The sequence below is a fragment of the Pyrgilauda ruficollis genome, unplaced genomic scaffold, assembly GCF_017590135.1.
Source record: "Pyrgilauda ruficollis isolate IOZ18807 unplaced genomic scaffold, ASM1759013v1 scaffold15, whole genome shotgun sequence".
Lineage (NCBI taxonomy): Eukaryota > Metazoa > Chordata > Aves > Passeriformes > Passeridae > Pyrgilauda > Pyrgilauda ruficollis.
The window spans coordinates 19,420,544-19,440,212 of NW_024513654.1; the positions used below are offsets into that span (position 1 = coordinate 19,420,544).

Sequence of the window (19,669 nt, forward strand, 5' to 3'; positions counted from 1 at the left end):
AAAAACCCAGAAAGTACAAGATTCTTATTAAAAAAAACTGTGTGAAACACACTTTTCATGGAAAATGAAAGTTTTAAACTGTTGTGATCACTTCTGAATTGAATTCTCATGAGAGACAATTACTTTTCTCCCCTGAAATAAGATTGTGCTACTCAGAACCAGGGAAAGGAGAAAATGCAAGTGGGAAATAGGAGAAGGGTGGTGTTAGGGGGGGAAAAAGCAAGTTGGAGGTGAGTCGCAGAGAAGAGTGGTGAACTTTTTGGAAAGAAGACACTTTGTGCTGTCACATTGCTGGGGACTCCCCAAAATGTTACTGTGGAAAGTGAGGACTGTGAAGACATTGATGGTTTTGGGCTCTGGCTGTGGGGGAGGCACCTGGAAAAACAGTTGAGCCTGTCCTGTGCCCAGAAGGAAGTGTTCTCCTTCCCAGTGCCACCTGCCATTCTTTCCTGGTGTCATGGCACCTCTGTGCTCAGCACACAATTCAGATGTGGTCAGCATGTGGACTGTTTTCCTGTGGGAGAAATGTGCTGAGAATGCAGACAGTTTGCCAGGCTGTTTTTTTTTGTTTTGGTGCTGAATTTGTTTGTTTAACACAGTCATGCTCCCCCTTTGCCCAGGATAGAAATGCTGTCTGGTTGCACATGCTGGGGGCTGGTGAGGTTCAGCATTCAGGTGGTTGGTGCAGGTACCAGTCCAGTAGAGGAGCAGAGTCTCTCGTATTGGCTCTATCAGGCTCAGTAAAAGCTGCTCTGTTCTTACTATCCAGAGTGATTAATGCATTTTCTCAAAGAAAAGCTGGCATGCTGTTGCACTGTGCGTTAAGGGTTTGCACCTGGCTGTACAGAGCTCTGCCAAGAGAAACTCTGCTTTCCAAGCTTGTTAGCCTGCTGTTTGGAAATTTGTATTTTTTTGTTTGTTTCTTTTTTTTTTTTTTTTTTTTTTTTTTAGTTGGAAACCCTCCCACATTAAATTAAAATGGAGAACTTAGTAAAAGAAACCAGAAGGGATGGTTTCAGATGCTTCGTTTGCCAGCAGTCTCTGAACTTGTGACCCTTTAAAATAAAGTACTTGGGCTTTCCTGTGGGACAGCTCCCTCTTGGTGGAGGCAGGCTTTCAGGCTTGCATGTCTTTGGGAAGAGGCCTTTGATGGCACAGGAGAAGTTGCAGTGTAGCATTCTCAGCTGGGACTTCCAGCAAGGAAAATTGTTCAGCTGGCTGGGGACTGGGATAAATCATTGTTCCCCTGGAGCACGCTGGGACTACAGAGAGCTGGAAATAATTGCTAGGGAAATTCTGCTCTTGTAGTGGGCTATCTTTCAGGATGATGTATTACTTTGTACAGAAAGAGATCCCTTTGCTAGAACTGGGAGTAAACTGCTGCTTTCCATTGGGAAGGAAAACATAACAATTCCATGGGTGTAAATCCATGCTGCAGGCTTGCCCTGAAAGCTGTGTTTTGGCCTGGGCTGCCTTAGCTTGAGAGACAGACTGTGTGGTACCTGTGGAAAAGAGCCACTGGGAGCCCAGGCTGGTGGCAATGAGTTGGGGACAGTAGGTTTGACAAGAGGGTAGGGAATGCTGGTGGCAGGTGGCCAGTACAGTAATGACCCCAAACGTGGCTGGGGAGGTGACTGGATCATGGCAGTGGGATGCCCTTTGCATCTCTGCCTCTTGGCTGCCACATTGTTCTGGGCAAGTAATTTCTGTGGATGGATAAAATGTCTTCTCCTCAAACTGGAGTCACAGGAACCTGTGTCACTGCTTTCTTCCTTTTCCACCTTCATCCCAATCAGCTTGGGATCTTTGGCTGTACTGGTAGACTTGTTACCTGGGGGGGATCTGCCAGTGTTTTGTGTTCTTCTCTGTTCTGAGTGATGGCTTGGATTGCCCAGAAGTTGGGGAGAGCCCAAGTTCTGTGTTTGTGTACCAAATGGAGGGTCTACCCTAGTTATTGATGATATTGATGCAGATTCCTCTGCATTAGCTATGTCCTCTTCTGGAACTGGGTTTTGGTAGCAATTTTAAGGAGACCCAGTCAAAAAGCTGGAACCAGTCTCTTGAGGCTGCCACAGCCAGGTAAACAGGGGAGACAGCTTTGTCCCAGGGAAAGGGAGAAGCAGTAGAGTCCCCCTCTGCTCATGCCAGGGCTCTGCTGCTTGTAGCAGGCAGTAGCAAGCAAAGATTTCTTTCCATGCCCACATCCCAGACCAGTGGCATTGGCAAATACTATTGCACTGGCTGAGGTGCTGAGATGCAGAATAGAGGAATGAAGTCCTACATCAGAGCCATGTTGTGTCAGAGAAAACTCCGAGTTAGCCTTTCTTAATTCAATTGCCACAAATCTGGTTGCAAGTTTCTGATATTCAGGCAAAGGTCCAGTTCCATTTGGTCTTTGCAGTAAAAGTGAGATGATTGGTAAAGCACATTGGTTTCTCAGGCCTGACATGCTTTAATCAGTTATGTTCCTAGTGTAGCAATGGGATGTTTTTTCCCCTCAAGTAGTGTAAATGTTGACTTAACAATAGAAGTAAAAAGAAATTTCATCAAATCTGATCATTGTTGCAGATAGTGCCTTAGCATTGTTTCTTGTCTGACTGTTCAACTATATAATTAATTTGCTCTGTTTTTTCTAATTTTTCATCAGCCTATACAGGCTTCTTGTATAAGTTTTAAGAGATCTGTTTGTAATCTGTTTATCTCTGAAATATCTTCTAGGCTTGGTCAACAGTCTCATTGCCTGCGTTTATTTTGTTCGAATTCTCAAAATGGTACCTATTGGTACTGTGCAGCATCAACTCAGCCAGAATACTCCAGGGGTGTAATTTTTTCCACTCAAATGATTTCTACTCTGTTTCTCTGAGCTGTGAATGTCAGCTGATCCATTTGTTTACCTTATTTTGCTTCCTTCTGACTGAAATTTGAAGATCTTTACAAAATTGAAAACTCTGCAAACTTAAATCTAGGGAGCTAACCCACAAGGGGACAAATAACTGGTGTTTCTCTAGCTAAGTGGAAATGGTAGGCTGGCTCTCAGGTTGGACTGGGACCAGTGCAGTGCATCTGGGTGTGTGAGGTCCTGAAGCCTATAGCTTTTAGATATACACTGCTGAGCTCAAGTGCTTCACTGGTGTTCTCCGGTCTTACACACATTGTTCACCTGGGGATGGTGAGATCTGAGCTGTGACTTACCTAGCTCCTTCACAGGAAATAGGACAATGCTGGTGGTTGCTTCATGCAGGCTTTAATGAGGAGTGAACACCACCTCGCTGAGAGTCACACCTGTGTGAGTGAGTGGCACAAGGAACCCCAGGAAATCATCTCATTTTGGTGGATGTGTGCTGGGACTTAGTGTGAGTGCTGTCACTTGGCCTCCACTGATGTCCACTGTTGGTACTTCTAGACCTGCAGCCACTTTGACCCTTTTCTGGTCTGTGGAGTCATTGCCTTTTATGTGTGATGCAAGCCAACAGGAAACTGTGCCTTCCTTCCAAAATAAAAACTAAACTGCTTGCACTTTGTTTCTCTCCAGCTGCCTTTTGGGGAGATATCGCTTTAGATGAAGATGATCTGAAGTTGTTTCAAATAGACAGAAGCGTTGACTTAACAAAGCACTCAGATGGCAACGCAAGACACACCTCAGGTAAGGGCAGCCCTGGGCTGGGGATGCCTCCCTTCACCTGGTTTTGTCCTTAGGGAAGGAGGGTTCCCATTTCCCTCGTGATGCTGTTCCCACAGCCAGGGTGGTGTGTGCAGAGCTTAGCTATGGCACTGAGGGTGGGATCCAGCTCTGAACTTTGTTAAATAAAAATCAAGTCACAATTTGATGTAGCTAAATCCTATCTTGTCTGAGGGATATTTTCTGATTTAAAGCACTGGTCTCTTTCTACGAGGAAATACCTTTTTCCTTGTTTGGAAGGAGATGTGTTTGAAGTTGTGCCACTCAGTTTGTCAGGAGTTCTGACTCTTATTGTGCTCCTTTTTCTTTCACTGTATGATCTTAATGGAATAACACACTTTTTCAGCTTTCTACCTAGTAAAACCCATTGCAGTTGTGCATCCAGACTGCCCTAGAAGTTATATTCTAATCAAAATAGGTTGACAATTGTGTTGATTTTCTGTAAAGTATGTGCTCAGTTTGCCCCCGTGCAACTCTAATGTATGCTCAGTCTCATGCCAGACCAAAGGTGTTTCTTGACTCAGGAGCTCTGATTGGACTTCAGCTCTAACAGTCTCTGAAACACTGCATCTGATTCAGAGGGCTCCCCACAGTGTTTTTCCCTCTAGTTCACTTTATGGTGCAAGAGCGAAATTGCTGGAAGTCTGAGCTCTGAGAGGTACCAGAGGGACTGGAGACAAAGAAGGTCAGAAGAAATTTCTGTTTTTCTTTGCTGTTCTGCCTCTAGGTTAGCACGTGGGGTGGGAGGGTGTGTAGAGGCAAAAATCACTGAAATTGCATGTTCACCTGACCCCTGTGCAACTCAGCTCATCTATCGTTAGAAAGCACTGGTGGCTCATTCTCTTTCCTTGTAACTGCCTAGCTTTGGCTTCTGAGCATCTAGGCACCATCTAGGTCTGGTTCTGGGGATGAGATCCAGCTTCCTATTTGGATGAGTGTGAAAGATGACACATCCAACACAGGCATATTTAATTGTCAATGTAATTGAAATTCTGGATAAATAAGGGCTGTCCAGTTCTTCAGATTATGGGTAGCTCCCTGGAAATGCCATTTTCCTGCATTGCCATGTGACTTAGCCCATCATGCTTTTGGCTGCCACACATTCTCAGGTTGTAGGTTATTAGGAGCTGAAGATATATCAGAAAATGAGGGCTAGGTGGGACAGGCAGCATTAATCTCTTTCACATCCCTTTGTTGATTCCTGAAGTTAGATGAAGACATTACTGGGAGAGCGAAATCAGATATGTTTGAATGTATCAGTTTTCTCCTGTAACTTTTTTAGTTGTCATGTCTAGCACATTTCTTTCACTTGGCACTGGTGCCAGACCTGAGCCATCTGGAAAATGAGCTGAGTTTTATAACTCACATCTGTATCATTTAATGCTGGCACGGGTCTCTTACAGCCATAGCTCGTGTGGTATGTTTGGACCAGTCTCTTCTTTGCACTTTTTACTGATGCATCATACAGTGCTTTGCCTTGGGTGAATGGAGATGTCACCTCACTCAATTTCCCTTTTCCTCATCTCTAGCAGGTTTCATTTGTACCCCTGGGAGTGCAGCTGACAAATGGGCGGCCCCTGTGACTGTGATGCTTTCTGCAGAGCACACACAGAGGGATCTCTGTGCTCACCTGCGCTGTGAGGAGCTCTTTGCACGGGCAGGAAGGGTTGATTTTTCTCTTGTGAAGCTTGTTTGACACTCATGTGAATTGTAAGAGGGTGGCCTACTTCAGCATGGTGGGGGATTGGACTCCATTCTTCCCTGGGAGAAAATCCTACTCCCTGCTTTATTTCCAGTGGGAAGAATGCAACCTCTGTACAGAAGCAGCCTAAGACCCTGTATGAATGGAACCCCTTGAATGATAACATTTCAGAGTTGCCTAAAGCTGTTAATCGGATTAGCAGTACAGTGGAGGAAGTACTTAGTAGGTATATACAGACACCCAGGCTCTTCGTTTCTGGGGGCTGCACTCTGACCACGTTATTAGGCCAGGCATTCTTCTTGCCCAGTGTTGTTCCCTTGTTCCCAGAAAATGCTGTTCAGCTGGGAGGAGAAGGGAAAGCTGTGCCATTTGGCACTGCTGGGCTGTTTATAGGTGTGCACCCTCATAGCTGGTGTGGAGCATCTGCAGCTGTCAGGCTCTGCAGGAGGATTGGGGTTCCAGGTACTTAGGAGTGATTGGACACATGGTCCTCTGGATCCAGCATTGTGCTGCTTGAGGGAAAGCTTTGCCTTGGCTGGTAAAGACAGGGACTGTCAGATGTTTCAAGTTTTCCCCTTCTTCACCCTCACCCAGTCATTGTCTAGAAAATAGCTAGGTACTTCTCTGGGTCCTTGAGAGAGAGGGGCAGGGAATCAGAGAACTCTCTGGATTTTGCTATGGATCTCTGTCCTCAGCTTAATTTCACAGCATGAGTGTGCTTCAGGCATGTTTTCTCCATTAATTTCCTACTTGCAGAAATGCCATGGTAGTTTTTCAGAAATTAAATATTTGTGATCCTGCTTAAGAGGGGAATGCCTTGAAGTTCAGTGTTTCCAAGCATTTTCTCAGTAAATATTGCAGTTAGTGTTTTATTCCTAGTATCTGAAAGCAGTGGACTAAATAGCATTGTCTCCTTGGTAAAGTCGCAGAGCAGAATCATGGTTCCTTCCCTCTGAGGAATGCTGGCTCGGAGCTCTCTGGCAATCCCCTCAAAAACTGCTCACGTGGATTTTAGGGGTGGCTGTCTCCTTGGTACCCTTCTTCAGTGCTCCAGCAATGATGTTCATCTTTGGCTTTGTCTGGATTTCTCTGTCCGGTATACCCAGATTCTTTTGTGTTAGTGGTGACATTGGGAATTGACATTACACAGGGAATTACATCTCTTCTGTTAGGTACTTAAAGCCTTCTGGAGTGCAGTGTATGACCTGATAGTCCTTATTTATGTGAGCAGTCTCATTTGCTCCAAAGGAGCTTCCTTCCTAAAAATTTATCAGGAAGAGTACAGGTAAAGCTTCTGAAAGCTGCAGTAGGTTTTCTATAGCATCTTGTGTGCAACATCCTACATTAGATTACATTGTACAAGTGGAGTTTTCTTCAGGCCCTGCTGAGGGAAAGGTCTGTGGCTGAGTGGAACCTGTTTAATCCAAGTAGTTAGAAGTCTGCATGTTGATCTGCACTGACTTGTTGAAGCTCTGAGCTGTGTGAGTTCATAGAGGCTGTTTGCATGCAGGGCTGATTAATTGTGAGTGAATGCCAGGAGATGTGCTCTACCAAGAACTACCAACTAGTTAATGTCTTGTCAAGACCTTTTCATGATTTCCCTGAAGGTTTTTTCCAAAGTGCTGTCCTCCAACCCAGTTTTAGATTGTGATCATTACATGGCTTCTGGGCTCCTTTCTACAGGTGTCTCACCTCAGCTCTGTTTTACCTGAAACCTAGTTTTATTCTAATCAGTGATCTGGCAAAAGAGCTGTTTAACATTGAACATTTGACCTTTCTTTAAGATTTTTCTAATTTTCTAAACCAGGATTTGTTTTTTCCCTCATTGGATGTTCTCCTTTGAACCTAAGTCCTAAACTCTGAGACTTGCTTGTGATCTTTTTGTTTGTTGCTTTATATTTTAAGAAATTTTGCAGATCAAACCATGTCCTCCACATCACCTGCTCATCCTGCTATCATCATCTGCAGTACTGTATAAAATCTGTCAAACAAGGAATTTCTCCTCTTCCTTAAAAATGTTTTGCTGCTAGAAGAAGGGACAAACATTGAGCCATATTGTTAAAATGCAGGTCTTAGCTGCCTCCCTATCTCTGTTTCTGTGGGATCAAGTTTAAATGTCTTGTTTACTATGAAAATAATTTCTCATGCCGTGGTTGAAATGAATACCCTTAGGATTTGGACCTGTAGAGAGACAGTAATGGTTCAGAACATAATAAAATGAATCTGTTACCTGGAAATCTGCCAGTGAGTGTTATCTCGGAAGCCCATGCATCACCAACTTCTAATCACTTCAGTGAAAGATTTTTGAAAAAGTTTCTCGTATTTTTTAAACTCTAGTGAAAATATTTGCTTTTAAGATATAATTTTGTTTACAAGAAATTTGACTGAAAGCTTTGAGAATTCATCTGCTGCAGTGGAAAAAAAGAGAATCCAGAGGTAGGCTGGGAAATTGCACAGTGTCGCATCTCTTTTGGGCCCAAATGAGTCCACTGGTGTAAGGTGATTATCTGCTGAAGAATTAGCCACAGGGGAAGAAAACCTTATTTCTTGCCATGCCTCTTAGAGGTATATAATACTAAATACTGTTTAGTACTAACTGGCTTGATTTAAGTTTTGATGGGCATTTTAGGGATTATGAGGACTTTTCTGATACATTACCCCTTTACCTGATTTTTGTATCATAGAGACAGTTTCTAGTCCTGAAAGGCACCTCTGTGAGTAAGAAGGGCAAGTTTGTCTCTTCAGGGTTTGGCAGCAGCAGATCAGAAGCCGAGGGTGTCTGGCTGCCCTCGCTGATGCCATGCTGTGCTGGACTGACTGCTGAGAAGCTGACTCCAGATCCCACTGTCACCAAGAATGCTTTTCAAGAACAGTCAAAACAAGTTTTCTTTACCTCTCATCCTAGGAGGTTTTGAGGCTCATTGCTTGAAGGCCTTGATGAGCCTTTCACACTGCCACAAATGATTGGCAGAAGAAATTCAAAGAGCATCTTTTCTAGCTAGAGTAATGCTTCAGGTAACAGTGCAGCTGGGAGAGAGATATATTTGAACCCAGGCTCTCTACTGAAATCAGGGGAGACAGAGGCTGCTGCCAGTGACTGGAGGCTCTGACAGCAAATTCATGCAAGTAATTCTCTGACAAATGAGGCGGACAGGAGTTCTGCATTAGACCTTGTCTTAAGAGCAGGGACCTGGTTCATTGGCAGCAGCTCTGCTGTTCTTGAGTGTGCTGTGAAAATACAGCCAGCTGCTCTGCTGCCTCACCACATCTGCACATGGGGCTATCTGCAACAGGATGCTTTGCTTTTTCTTGCTTTAAGATGCCCATGGTCACTGTCTCTGGTTGCATTCTTGAGGAAAGGCATTGATTCCTGTGTAAGCTGGATTTACTTGCTGGACAGGTGGCTGGAGTGCAGCTCTCCTGCTGAGAGTTGTGCTACTTCACTTCAGGGTGGAGAGCAAGACTTCTCCAGTGGAATGCTTGAGGTGCTGGTGGCAGTCACAAGTAGGGTTTCTGCTGTTTCACTTTGTGAGAGCTTCCTCAGTGTAGGGGCTGTGGCCAGTCGTAGTGCTGCACATTACATCAGAGTCCTCTTGAATGCTACTTATGTGTTTCTAGTGAAATTTAACTTAGTGCAAAATATACTTCTAGAAGACTGCAAAATCCAGGGATTTAGACAGTGACTAACTGAGATTCCAGGGGAGATCTGATTTATGGATTTGAAAGCAAGACTCTTAAATTCAGCTGATGTGACACATGCTTGCCACCTCAGCTGGTTTTCCCATTGTAACTCATATTTGGTGCTCTACTGTAATGTCACTCAGTTCAGGGTAGAAGGAGTGGACTTCAGCATTGTTGGATTTCACAGAACCACAGAATCCTTGCATTTAGGGCTGCTTGGAGCCCAACTTTTAATTAATTTAGGCTTATAGCAAGTCTATGGGTTGTGCTAACTTAACCTAAGCTGTATTGGTCATAATTGGCCAGGAGCAATGCAAGTAACTATGTACGTGCTGTAACATAACCCACATCTGTGAACTCTCTGCAGGGGTCTGCTCTTTCCCTGGGAAATCTTTAGTGAAGGTTGCTTCCTCCTGTGTGAGCAGAGGAGCATCTTTGTTCCAACAGACCTGTCTGAGGGCTCTGTCCAGCTGTCTGCATACCTCCTTTCAGTTTTCCACAACACGTGACATGCACTCTGGGGATGTCTCTTTGCAAGCCAGGCACATTTTTAACAGGAAGAGGAGCCTCAAGAGTGGAAAGGTAGGTGCCTAGAGCTGGCCTGATGCTGAGGTTTGGTTAGCTGTGCCAGATGATTTTCCTGTGACTAGTCCAAATGTTTACCTCTGTGAGTCGATTCAGTCAGGGATTTTACCAGAGCAGACAACCATGAAATGCATTTCCCACAGTTCTGTGGTTTGCTAAGGCAAAGCAGGAGCTCCAGTTTGGAAGAGCTGAGTAAGTCCTCTAGGGCCAGGAGTGTTCTTGTTTGCTCTGCTTTTCTGAGTTATCACCTGTCCCAAATCTACCCTTCTGTGCAATAAGCCAGTGATCTTCTCTTTGAAGAAATGCAGATACTGTGCTTTTTTTTCCCGACCCAGAGTCTTACAGTCCTATTGCAACCTTCTCAGACTTGCCTGATTTTCTCCAGCATAAAGATAATTGTCTAGAAATCCCATACCCTTAGCTGGTGGACCTTCTAATTCCCTTTGTAGTTAACACTCTTGCACTAGAAAATGCCTATCTTTAGGTTTGATATTTTCACACCAAATGCTTTTCTTTATGGGTTTGAGTACCAGCTTGAAGTCTTTTCTGGAAATTATCGAGAGGGATTTTTCTCATCTTAGGGATGCACTTTTTCTAGTCGCAGGACTAGAATCTGCCAGTCTGGTGCGTGATGGTAGGAGAGGAGAGAAGGTCATCAAGTCAAGATGCCAAATCATGGAGTGTGTATATGTGCAAAGGGGACAGATCTCCCTTGTAAGGCTGGAGAAGAAGCCCTGAGTCAGGACAGCATGACTGTCATGAGTGGGAAGTCAGATTGTTGGCCACCTCTACCTGTTCTCAGGGACTGTCCAGTGCCTTCCTGTGCAGGGAGTGCTGCTTGAGATCTGCCTGAGTAGCAAGCCACAAGAGGCTCTAGAGCCTTTACTCCACCTGTCCCACCAATAGATAATAGAGGCTCTGATTTTCTTTCAACTAGGGTCTTTCCAGTATGGCACATTGCTTTGAAACCAGGTGGGAGTAGCGGGCTTGCAGTATTCCTTTACACACTTGGCTGTGGTGTTCCAGACTTGTGACAAACAGAAATGAAATCTATCTCCTTTTCCCCACTTTGCTTTTGATAAAGATTCTGCAGGGCAGGGTAAAGACAGTCCCAAGCAACAGGTGCTGAGTACACCTGAATGGGCAGAGCACAACCTCAATGACACAGCCCTGTTCCTTGCTCCACATTTCCTGTGGACTAAGATGTTCTTTTTCCTCTTGTGTGAGTTCCCAGTGGCAGCTGGTCACATGCTCCACAAAGCTTGTTTTGTGAATGCAGTGTTCCCTGAAATCAAGTTTTCTGGATGGTGGCCTTCCACCTGTCAAAATAAGTGGTTTGATTTCTGCTGTGCAGTCAGTGTTCAGCCTTACACAGTTTTATTTTAGTGGTTTTATGAGCACTGCAGTATTGCTCAAATGAGTCCATCCAAGCAATAAAGGTTTCTCCGTTGTAACAAAAATTCCCACCTATTTCAAACACTGCCACTTGCTCATTCTTAGTGGAAACTTTAGTTGTGCTTCTCTTGTGAGTCACAATTCATATGCTTCTTTCAGAAATCATCCAGGAAGGCAAGTAACTCAGTATCACTCTTGTCAAATGCCACACTTCAGAAATTAAATAGCATGGATTTTGTTAATGAGCAATTAACATTATTTAAGCACCCGAAAACATTTGCAGAAACTATCTGTTGATGCCATGGTTCCAAACAGCCTGTTTCTGTAGTTTCTTCCTATTCAGCGTGGTGCCACCATCAGCTTTGGGCAGAGCTGCTGCAGGGCTCCCGCACAGATGATGCCAAATTGCTGCTGCTCTGTGCTTAACTATGCCAGGTTTTGGCTCCCAGCCCCACTACTTTCCTCATCCTCAAAGGTCTCTTGGGCACATCTAAAGCACCTAGAAGTTGGTACTGGTTGTCACAATTAACCCTTTCAGGAGCTGGGATAATCACAATGTAGGAATATTTAGAACATCTGATTTCTGTTTGCAACTGTCGTGCTCTTGATTGCTCTTAATTAAATTTTCTTTTGCTCTCCTCTACAGCTGGTGTATCACATTTGGAGGCTGTTGCTTTTACTGATGCCAGAAGAGTCTGAATGGTCTTTTGTATTTAAGTGGATGTTATTAAATAGTTTTATATTAATTAACTGTGATGAAGGGAACACATGGGCAAATGTACTTGAGGAAATCAGTTTATCCATATGGAAATTACATTGAAAGTTAAATCCATTACCCTAATTGTAAAATTCAACAGTGCTTAGCCAATAACTGTGGCATTGACTAAATCATGCATTTGTGCTTCAGAACTGGGCAAATGCCTAATTTTCTTGAATATTTGCTCAAATGAAAAATTGTATTTGCCTCACTTGCATAAGCTGCCTCATCATTTCTGACAGTGTTTTAGGCAAATGAGTTTGGAGGCAGAAGCAGTCCATGAAAGAGTAGGGTCTAATAAGCTCTAAGAGCAGTCATTACAGGATGGTCACTCTGAAAGACTGGCTGGGTTGTCTTGACCCTCAGGCTCTTTACTTTCAAGCAGGAATCTGTGTCCACAAAATAAAAGTCACTTACACTGGTCAGAAAAATGTCTGGAAGGTCCAGGGAGCAATGAATTGCCAAAACGGCTTGTTGGACAATAGCAAACTACAAATAAATCAGAAGTTGTATACTGCTCGTGGTTGATTCTGAGCAGAAAGGGGTTACATTTGTGGAATAAATGCATTCACTTTGAGCCACTTGTTCAGGCTTAATTTGGAGACAAGGCTGATGCTTGTAGCTGCAGTGGACAAAACCCCTTTGCTGCAGCTCCCCTTTTCAAATGGTGAGGACAAAGTATTTATTCAGCTGTCAAGTGGGAAAAGAAAGCAAATTAGTTTTAGGCTGGAACACTGGACTGTGTTTGCTGTTGTATTTCTGAGGCCAGATGGTGACTTGGACAGCCCCAGGGAATGGGTAACAAGTTTCTCCAGGGCAAAGATCAGAAGCAAAAGGAAATATTCAGATTATGTTGCAGTTCCACTTCCTAGAGAGGAAAGGGGAGTGTGAGATGCATCAGGCTGTGTTAGGGAGGGGGTTAGCCACTCCTTTTCTTCAGTTGTTGCTGAATCCTGGAGTCAGTTTGTGCTAGAGTGGGTTTGAGAGCTGGCTCCCCCTGCAAACTGCAGCTGTCCCTGGGAAGGACAGGGCAGCTCCACCAGCGCCCACTGGGGCAGCTTGCTCCGTGAGGAAAGGGCCTCTGCCCTTAGTGCCCAGCTCCCCACGGCTCCTCTAATGACAGCAAGTGATTTGGGCACCTGGTTCACCGGGGAGCCAGGGAAGACCTGGGGGAAGGACATGGTGTAAGGTTACCTTACAGTGGCTACATTGGGCCTGGGCTCCCAAAGTGTTTTAAGTCTCGCTTGTCTGGCTGCAGTGCTGGCTCCTGCCTCAGTTTCCCTGGTTTGGCAGCTGGTTTCAGGTGCTCTTTAAATGAGCTGTGGTGGAGTTGGTAGGTAACCAAGCAGATGAAATGTCCCAACTATATCTGCTTAGGCTGCTCAGCTGCCTGTTAAACATGGTTCAGGCTCCCAGGGCATGAGGTACCAAACACTCTCCAAGAAGCTCCAGCACTGTGAGTGTCTGAATGTCTAGGCAGGAAGAAAGGTCTCTAGTGGCACAAAACATTCTTCATGGAAGGAGTTTTAATTCCATTCAAACATAACTTAGCTTCCCATGTAAGTGTTTTCGTTTTGAGTTAATTTTTGTCCAGTATAAACAAGGTGGGGGGAAAGCAAGAGGATTGGGAAGGCTGAAGGGGAGAGTGGCCTGGCTGGGTTGCTGGGAGAAGCAGGCTCTCCCTGGAAGCTCCAGCCTGGAGCAGGGCAGGGAGCTGCTGCAGGGCAGCATGGGGAATAGTGCATAGAACCCAGCCTGGGCTTCAATGAGGCTGAAGAAATTAGACTCTGCAGGTCAGAAGGAAAGGAACATCAGCCAAGGGGGGCTGTGAGGTTGGTATTGTCTACCAGGACAGCAATGGGTGAACGCAAGCCAGCTCTTACAGTTTCCCTTTTGCCTGCAAGTTCACTTTCCTTCTTCCTTTTCCTTTCTCTTTTCTTCCAAAAGAGAGACAGAGAGGGAAGGTGATTTTTGTTAATTGAGAGGAATGTAATAGTGAAGCAGACACCTGTTAGGAGTAGATCTTTATCCATCATATTGACAAGAAATCAAGTGCCGGGGATGGGAACGGTTGGTACTATGCATTACTCAGTTTGTATGCTGGGAGGGGGGAAGTCTTACACCAGGTGTGGGGACCTGGCTAAACAACAGAGGCACTCACATGGCTGGAATACTCATGTACCCTCTTTCATATTTGATTTTCGCTTGCCTCAGTAAAAGCACTGTACTTGCAGGGTTCTTTCTCACTGGAAGAAACCAGCGAGATGACACAGGTTGTAGGTAACTTTTTTCTTTCTTTTATCTCTCATTTATCTGCCTTTTTACCCTAGGGAACAGAAGTGACTGTTACAGAAAAGACCCCCTTCAGTCTTTTCAGTCCTTCCTTTTATCTGGAGAATGTTGATCACCTTAAGCATTAACTCTCAGTGGAGAGGTTGGGTCAGATTGTCCCCTTTCTTACAATGTCTTCTTTAAAAACAAGATGCATCACAGTATAAAAGCAATGTTGCCACTTCCAGAAGAGCAGGCAGTATCCAGGGAAAATACAGAGTGTTTGGGAATGGTGCTGCCTGCACTTCTGCTCTGCCTGCCATACCACTCCAAATACAGCTGGCCAGCAGAAGATTTTGGTCCATTAAGTGCTTTGCAGCTGATGTCTGTGGCAGCCCTGGGTTTGCTTAGCTGTACTCACCTTCCTCCTCTCGTGAACTTCCCTGTGAGGCCAGTGTCCCCCTTCCCTGCCCAAGCATTCACAGCTGATGTGGAGATGACACATCTGCCTGTCAAACCTCTGGACCTTGGGACTCTCCTGAGTTATTGCAGCAAGTCAGCTTACTCTGAATAGGAAAAACAGATTCCTGCAGGGAATTTGGGGCTCAGAATTCTTCCTTTCTTTAATTTATTTTTCTTTAAGTAAATTGAGGGAGGTTCAGCTATTCCACTGACAGGAAATGCTGAAGGATATATCTCAAATCATTTGCTCATATCTCCAGGGTATGGGGGTTTATGAAAGGTTTTTGCTATAGACTCTCCACCAGCTCTGGGAAACATCTGTTCTGCATTCTGAATGCATTTTCCCAGCAGAAATTGTTTTAATAAAATCATCACTTTTTCTGTGCTTAGAAAACCCAGTGAAATAGTTTTTTCCTATTCTAAACAGTTGTTGACCACTGGTTAATGGAGTTAAAAACTGCACGTAACATTGTTTGACTTATCGTGTTTTTCCAGGAGCTTCTCTGTTGGTCATAATATGACAGAACTCACCAGAACTGAAACTCTAAAGCATGACTGGTGTTTAATGTTAACTGCACTACCTGGTTTTGTTGGTGCTTCACTGCACCTGCACGTCTCTATTTGAAATGCAGTCTCCTAGCCATGGCATGTGAATAGCCTGTATATTGAGTGAGGCTATGAAAGCAGGGTGTTCTAACACATAAGGTAGGGGAGGTTAAATCGTTAATAATTTTTCAAAAGTTTTTTTTTTTTTAATCACGATGCTCTGAAATAGCCTTTTCTCCACAGTAAAATATATTAGAAAAACTCTTGCTGTGGTTCGATTCACCTGAGAGCAAATAATTATGTGCACAGCCAAGTTACTCTCTGCTAAATCAGAAAAATTGGAAAATCTGTCAGAGTCCTCAGTGCTCACTGTGGACTCCTTTGTCCTCAGCAGAGGTGATGAGCATATGGGTGGTAGCTATCTTCAAAGTTCAGCTGTGGAACACTTCCCCTGTGTAGACAGCAACCAGGAAAGGGAAAGGAAAACTCTATGAACATGAAGAGATTCTTCACTGGCCTGGAAAGGAAAAACTATCCTGGCTTGGACCTATTCTGAAAGTGGTTTTGACTTTAATGGGAACTTTTACAATTTGGAAAAAAAGGGTGGTGTTGCAGGCTTCGTCCCATCCAATTTCCTGTGTAAGAATATTCTGTGTTCTCAGATTGCAATTTTTCAGACAACTACAATTCCTATTGTCACTTGTTGGGTTTTAGACTAACATTATAGATAGGCATCATTTGAAAATGGAGCTTGACTCAGGATAGACTGATGTTTCTCCTTTGCTTTCAGTTGGGTAACTCATCTTGCCTCAGAATAGCATTTTCCAGTGCAAGCTGAAAGACGATAGTGCTGAAATGTTTTGAAGTCAGTGGCCCCTCAAGCAGCTTTGAGGTCTTAAATGAACCCAGTAGGAAGGTGGTAGGTATTTCTGGGCCAATTACATGCATTTTGATTCATCACCAGGCTGCTTCACTGCTTTGCCTGGCTTTCCTCTTCATTTTTCAGACAAGAACTCCTTCTTGGTGCATAAACAAATGGAAGAAGCACAGAAGCTTTAGGTGGCAAGAGATCTGATTGTCCCCTCTTTGATGATTCAGACTACCTGGGTTTAAACAAAAAAAATCAAACCAGAACATGTACATAAATACCTTCAATCCTAAATTGCATCCTGTAGAAGACACATTTTCAGGTCTGATATATTACTATTTCTCCAAGTCCCACCCTCTCTTACTGGAAGTAAGGGTTCTGAATGGAGTTTGCTTCTTGCTCTTCCTTCAGGCTGCACATCTTTTGCCTGTGCTAGTGGTGCAAGGGAACTACAAACAGTACAGCTTTGGTGGCATGCTTTGTGCACTCTCTCTCTCTTAATATCTTGTCCTTGATTTTGGTTTCAGCTGAACAACATGGCCTTCGTTTAACAAAATTGGGTTTTCATTTTCCTCTCCTGGGAGAGTGAGAGAAACTGCTTTCTTCACAGCAGTGCCCCAGCCTTCTGCTTTCTGCTTCACTGGACCCTTACTCAGGCTGCTTCTAGTTCCTGAAAACAATTTATACACCTGCTCTTCAGCCATGCTTGTGGACATGGTGGATTTATCTCAGATTTGTGGTTCTTTCAAGCTACTGGACATTTCCTTCAGTTAGCCAAGCTTCCTTGGCAGTGCTGGTCTGTGAGAAACAGAAAAACAAGTTGTACAAGTGCACTGTAGGTAGAAGGTGAAATATTCCCCAGCCTGGGTAGAGAATCTCTTTTGTGTCTCTGCCAGGTCAAGATACCTAGTCAGGGACTCCAGCAGTGTTCTGCTGGGGTTGCAGCTGTTAAGTAGGATAAATTATTAGGAAGAATTGAATTCCAAAAATGTGGAGGCTAAGAAGGTTTAGGAGATCTAGTACAGTTCTCTGCGTGGAGACGTGACCTAACAAATTCTGTATCTTCAACTGAGTGTGGGAGAAGCAGACAAAACTCAGTCAGGCTGAAGAAGGATGAGTGCTGGTCTAGCACAGCAGTGGGTGGAAAGTACTGAAGAAGAAAGTGATCTTGGGGGGCTTGTTAACTGCTGGAAATCCATTAAAGTCAATGTCATGTCTTTGTGGGGTACCAAGCCTGCTTTTATTGGCTTTCCACAAAGCACAATGTTGAACTGGAAATCTCCCTTCTCTTCAGTGTTTCCAGTGATAATGGGCTTCAGTGCATACACAGGCATTTCATGCTCTGGAGCAGTAACACTGGAATATGTTCTGCTTCTGGATGTGACAGAGTAGTCCAACAGAGAGGCACCACTTCAGGAATGTGTTGAGGGGACAGCAGGACCTACACATTATCTGCAACCTGTGTGCAGCTGCTTCCAGATACAAGGTGCATTTCTTGGCTTCCTTCTTTATTGTTAATGGCATATCCCTTATTCTGGGATCCTACATTAACCCTCTCTTGGAAAGAATCAGAAGAGGACTAAATGTCTGTCTGTCTTAATTTTTGGGATATCTTTAGGCATCATGATGATAGGAAATGTCTAAAAACTCAAGTGAATCAGAAAAGAGTCTTCTAAAATTGTCATGTTTGTTTCCAAACACCCTTGTGGGACACAAGGTGGGGCACCCTTGTGGGAGCACCCAAGGCTGTGAGTGCTCCCTGTCTGTATGAGCGAGATTAGAGTTTGAAAATATCTGGTATATGTGCACCCCCATATCTGGCCTTTGTGTAGTGCTCTCCCTTTTCACGGGCTACTATAAGACAAAATATGCAAAGATGTTGTAGATTTCATTAGTCACACTAGTTTATTCAAACCTCTTCTTTGCATAAGAAACCAAGGCCTGTGCTGATCTCTGGGAAAGAATGTGCTCGCGCTTGGAAGAGCCGTGTGCTCGAACGGCACCGCAGCACGGCAGAGGTCAGCAGCTCGGGCACAGCAGAGGGGCCCGGCTCCAGGGTTTGGTGCCATCATTTGCAATTCAATCCCATGCAGCTCCCTCTTAGGAGAACAATTCACTAAATACAGAGTTGTTCTTTTTCCCTAATTCACCATATAATTCACCTCCTAAGTTCAATTAAGAAGCAATCTGTTTGTGACTGGAAGCAAGCTGCATTTATTTAGAAATACAAAATTATCCTTTGCCTCGGCAAAGACTGCATGCCTTAATAATTCTGGTGATGAATGGCTAGTTGGGGTTTCCTTTAAATGGAATGAGATATTGTGTGAAGAATAGCATACTTTGCAGGGGTGGGGGTGGGAGAAGTCTTGGGCATGTAAAACTGAGAAGAGGAACTTTTGTTGAGCTTGGGCTTAAGGAAGTGACGAGGACTGGGCATGAAAGAAAACAAAGGGAAATCTTAGGATGGGACACTGAAGCTGGAAAAGAGTGATAGAGTTCAGAGCAATCCATCTTGTTGAATCAGGCTTGTTCCTGTTCACACATCTAATGGCTTTTGTCCAGCCAAGCTCTGTTAAACTATGGCACTTCCTTTGGGAGACAAACCCCTGATTTACTGTGTCTCTTGGACCAGGAAACTCTAACCTATAGCCAGCTGAAAGTCTGGGTATTTTATTTTCTTCTGAATTGTTTTGTAACTATCTTTCATCACAGTTTTCCTGATACTCATATCAGTTATAGTAGTATAATGTTGGAGATTTGTTACCATCCTCTCAGTCCTTCTCCAAGTTACCGGAGATGTCCCTTTTCCCCTGTCCTTGACCTGTTGGATGGGCTGGAGAAGGATTTGCTAGAAGCCAGCTCCAGAGCAAAGGAAAGTTTTCCAGCTGGCAAAGCAAGACTGCTTCAGTGACTGGAAGATGTCCAGCTGTCTTGAAAGTGAGACATCCCTCTTGGAAGTGTCCACACTGCATCCAGCAGTGCTGTATGACCAACAGTGTATTCTTTTCTGCGTGTGGTGGTTTACCACGCTCTTCATGCTTTATCTTGCCACCAAGACTACAGAAACTTGCTCTTGCAGTATTTCTACAGAGATCAGCTTATTCAGCTCCTGCTCTCATTAAATCTCCATGAAATTAGCCTTCCCTAGAAGGGACTTTCTGCTTATTCAGCATATGGAGAAACTTAGGCATGGTATGGTAATCAGTTGCAAGGTGTCACTGTAGGCTAGGAACAAATCCAGGAAAAGTGCCTAGCTTTATCAAGGGTTTAGTCCCTGCTCCCTGAACAGGGAAAGCAGACAGTTTCTGTGGCCAGCAGACCCCCAACTGGCATTACTGATAGCTGCTGTCCTTTCCACATCACAGCTCTGCCAGCCAGCTCACCAGAGATGAGTCTCTGCTCTTTTTTCCTTTGCAGGAGGCCTGGGAGAAGAGGTGTCAGGTGAAAATGCCACTTCAACCAACCACAGTGACAAAGCAGTTAAAAAGGGTAATGTGGTACCCCACCCAGACCTTTGGGTATCTTTTATTTACTTTTTTTACCCTCTGTAAAAACATATTTTTGTACTGTTTTGTACACGTGTGTGCCTCCATGCCTGGGAGATCAGCCCTGCCCAGGCATTCTTTGTTGTTGGTGAACTCTCTGAAGGGGTGGGTTTGCCTTGTATAACGTGGTGGATTGCCCTCAGCCAGAAGCCAAGCACCCAGTCACTATTCCCCTCCT

At 44.3% G+C, this 19,669-nt stretch overlaps 1 protein-coding gene across 2 annotated transcripts in view; it reads left to right on the plus strand.

Moving 5' to 3' along the window:
• Nucleotides 1–19,669, plus strand: part of TLL2 (tolloid like 2) — an 85,644-nt gene that overhangs the window by 27,332 nt on the left and 38,643 nt on the right. For both annotated transcript variants that reach the window (XM_041461611.1, XM_041461612.1), the window contains exons 2-3: nt 3,533–3,643; nt 19,364–19,435. In XM_041461611.1, coding sequence (XP_041317545.1) covers nt 3,533–3,643; nt 19,364–19,435 — 183 coding nt within the window. The remainder of the gene's footprint in view (nt 1–3,532; nt 3,644–19,363; nt 19,436–19,669) is intronic.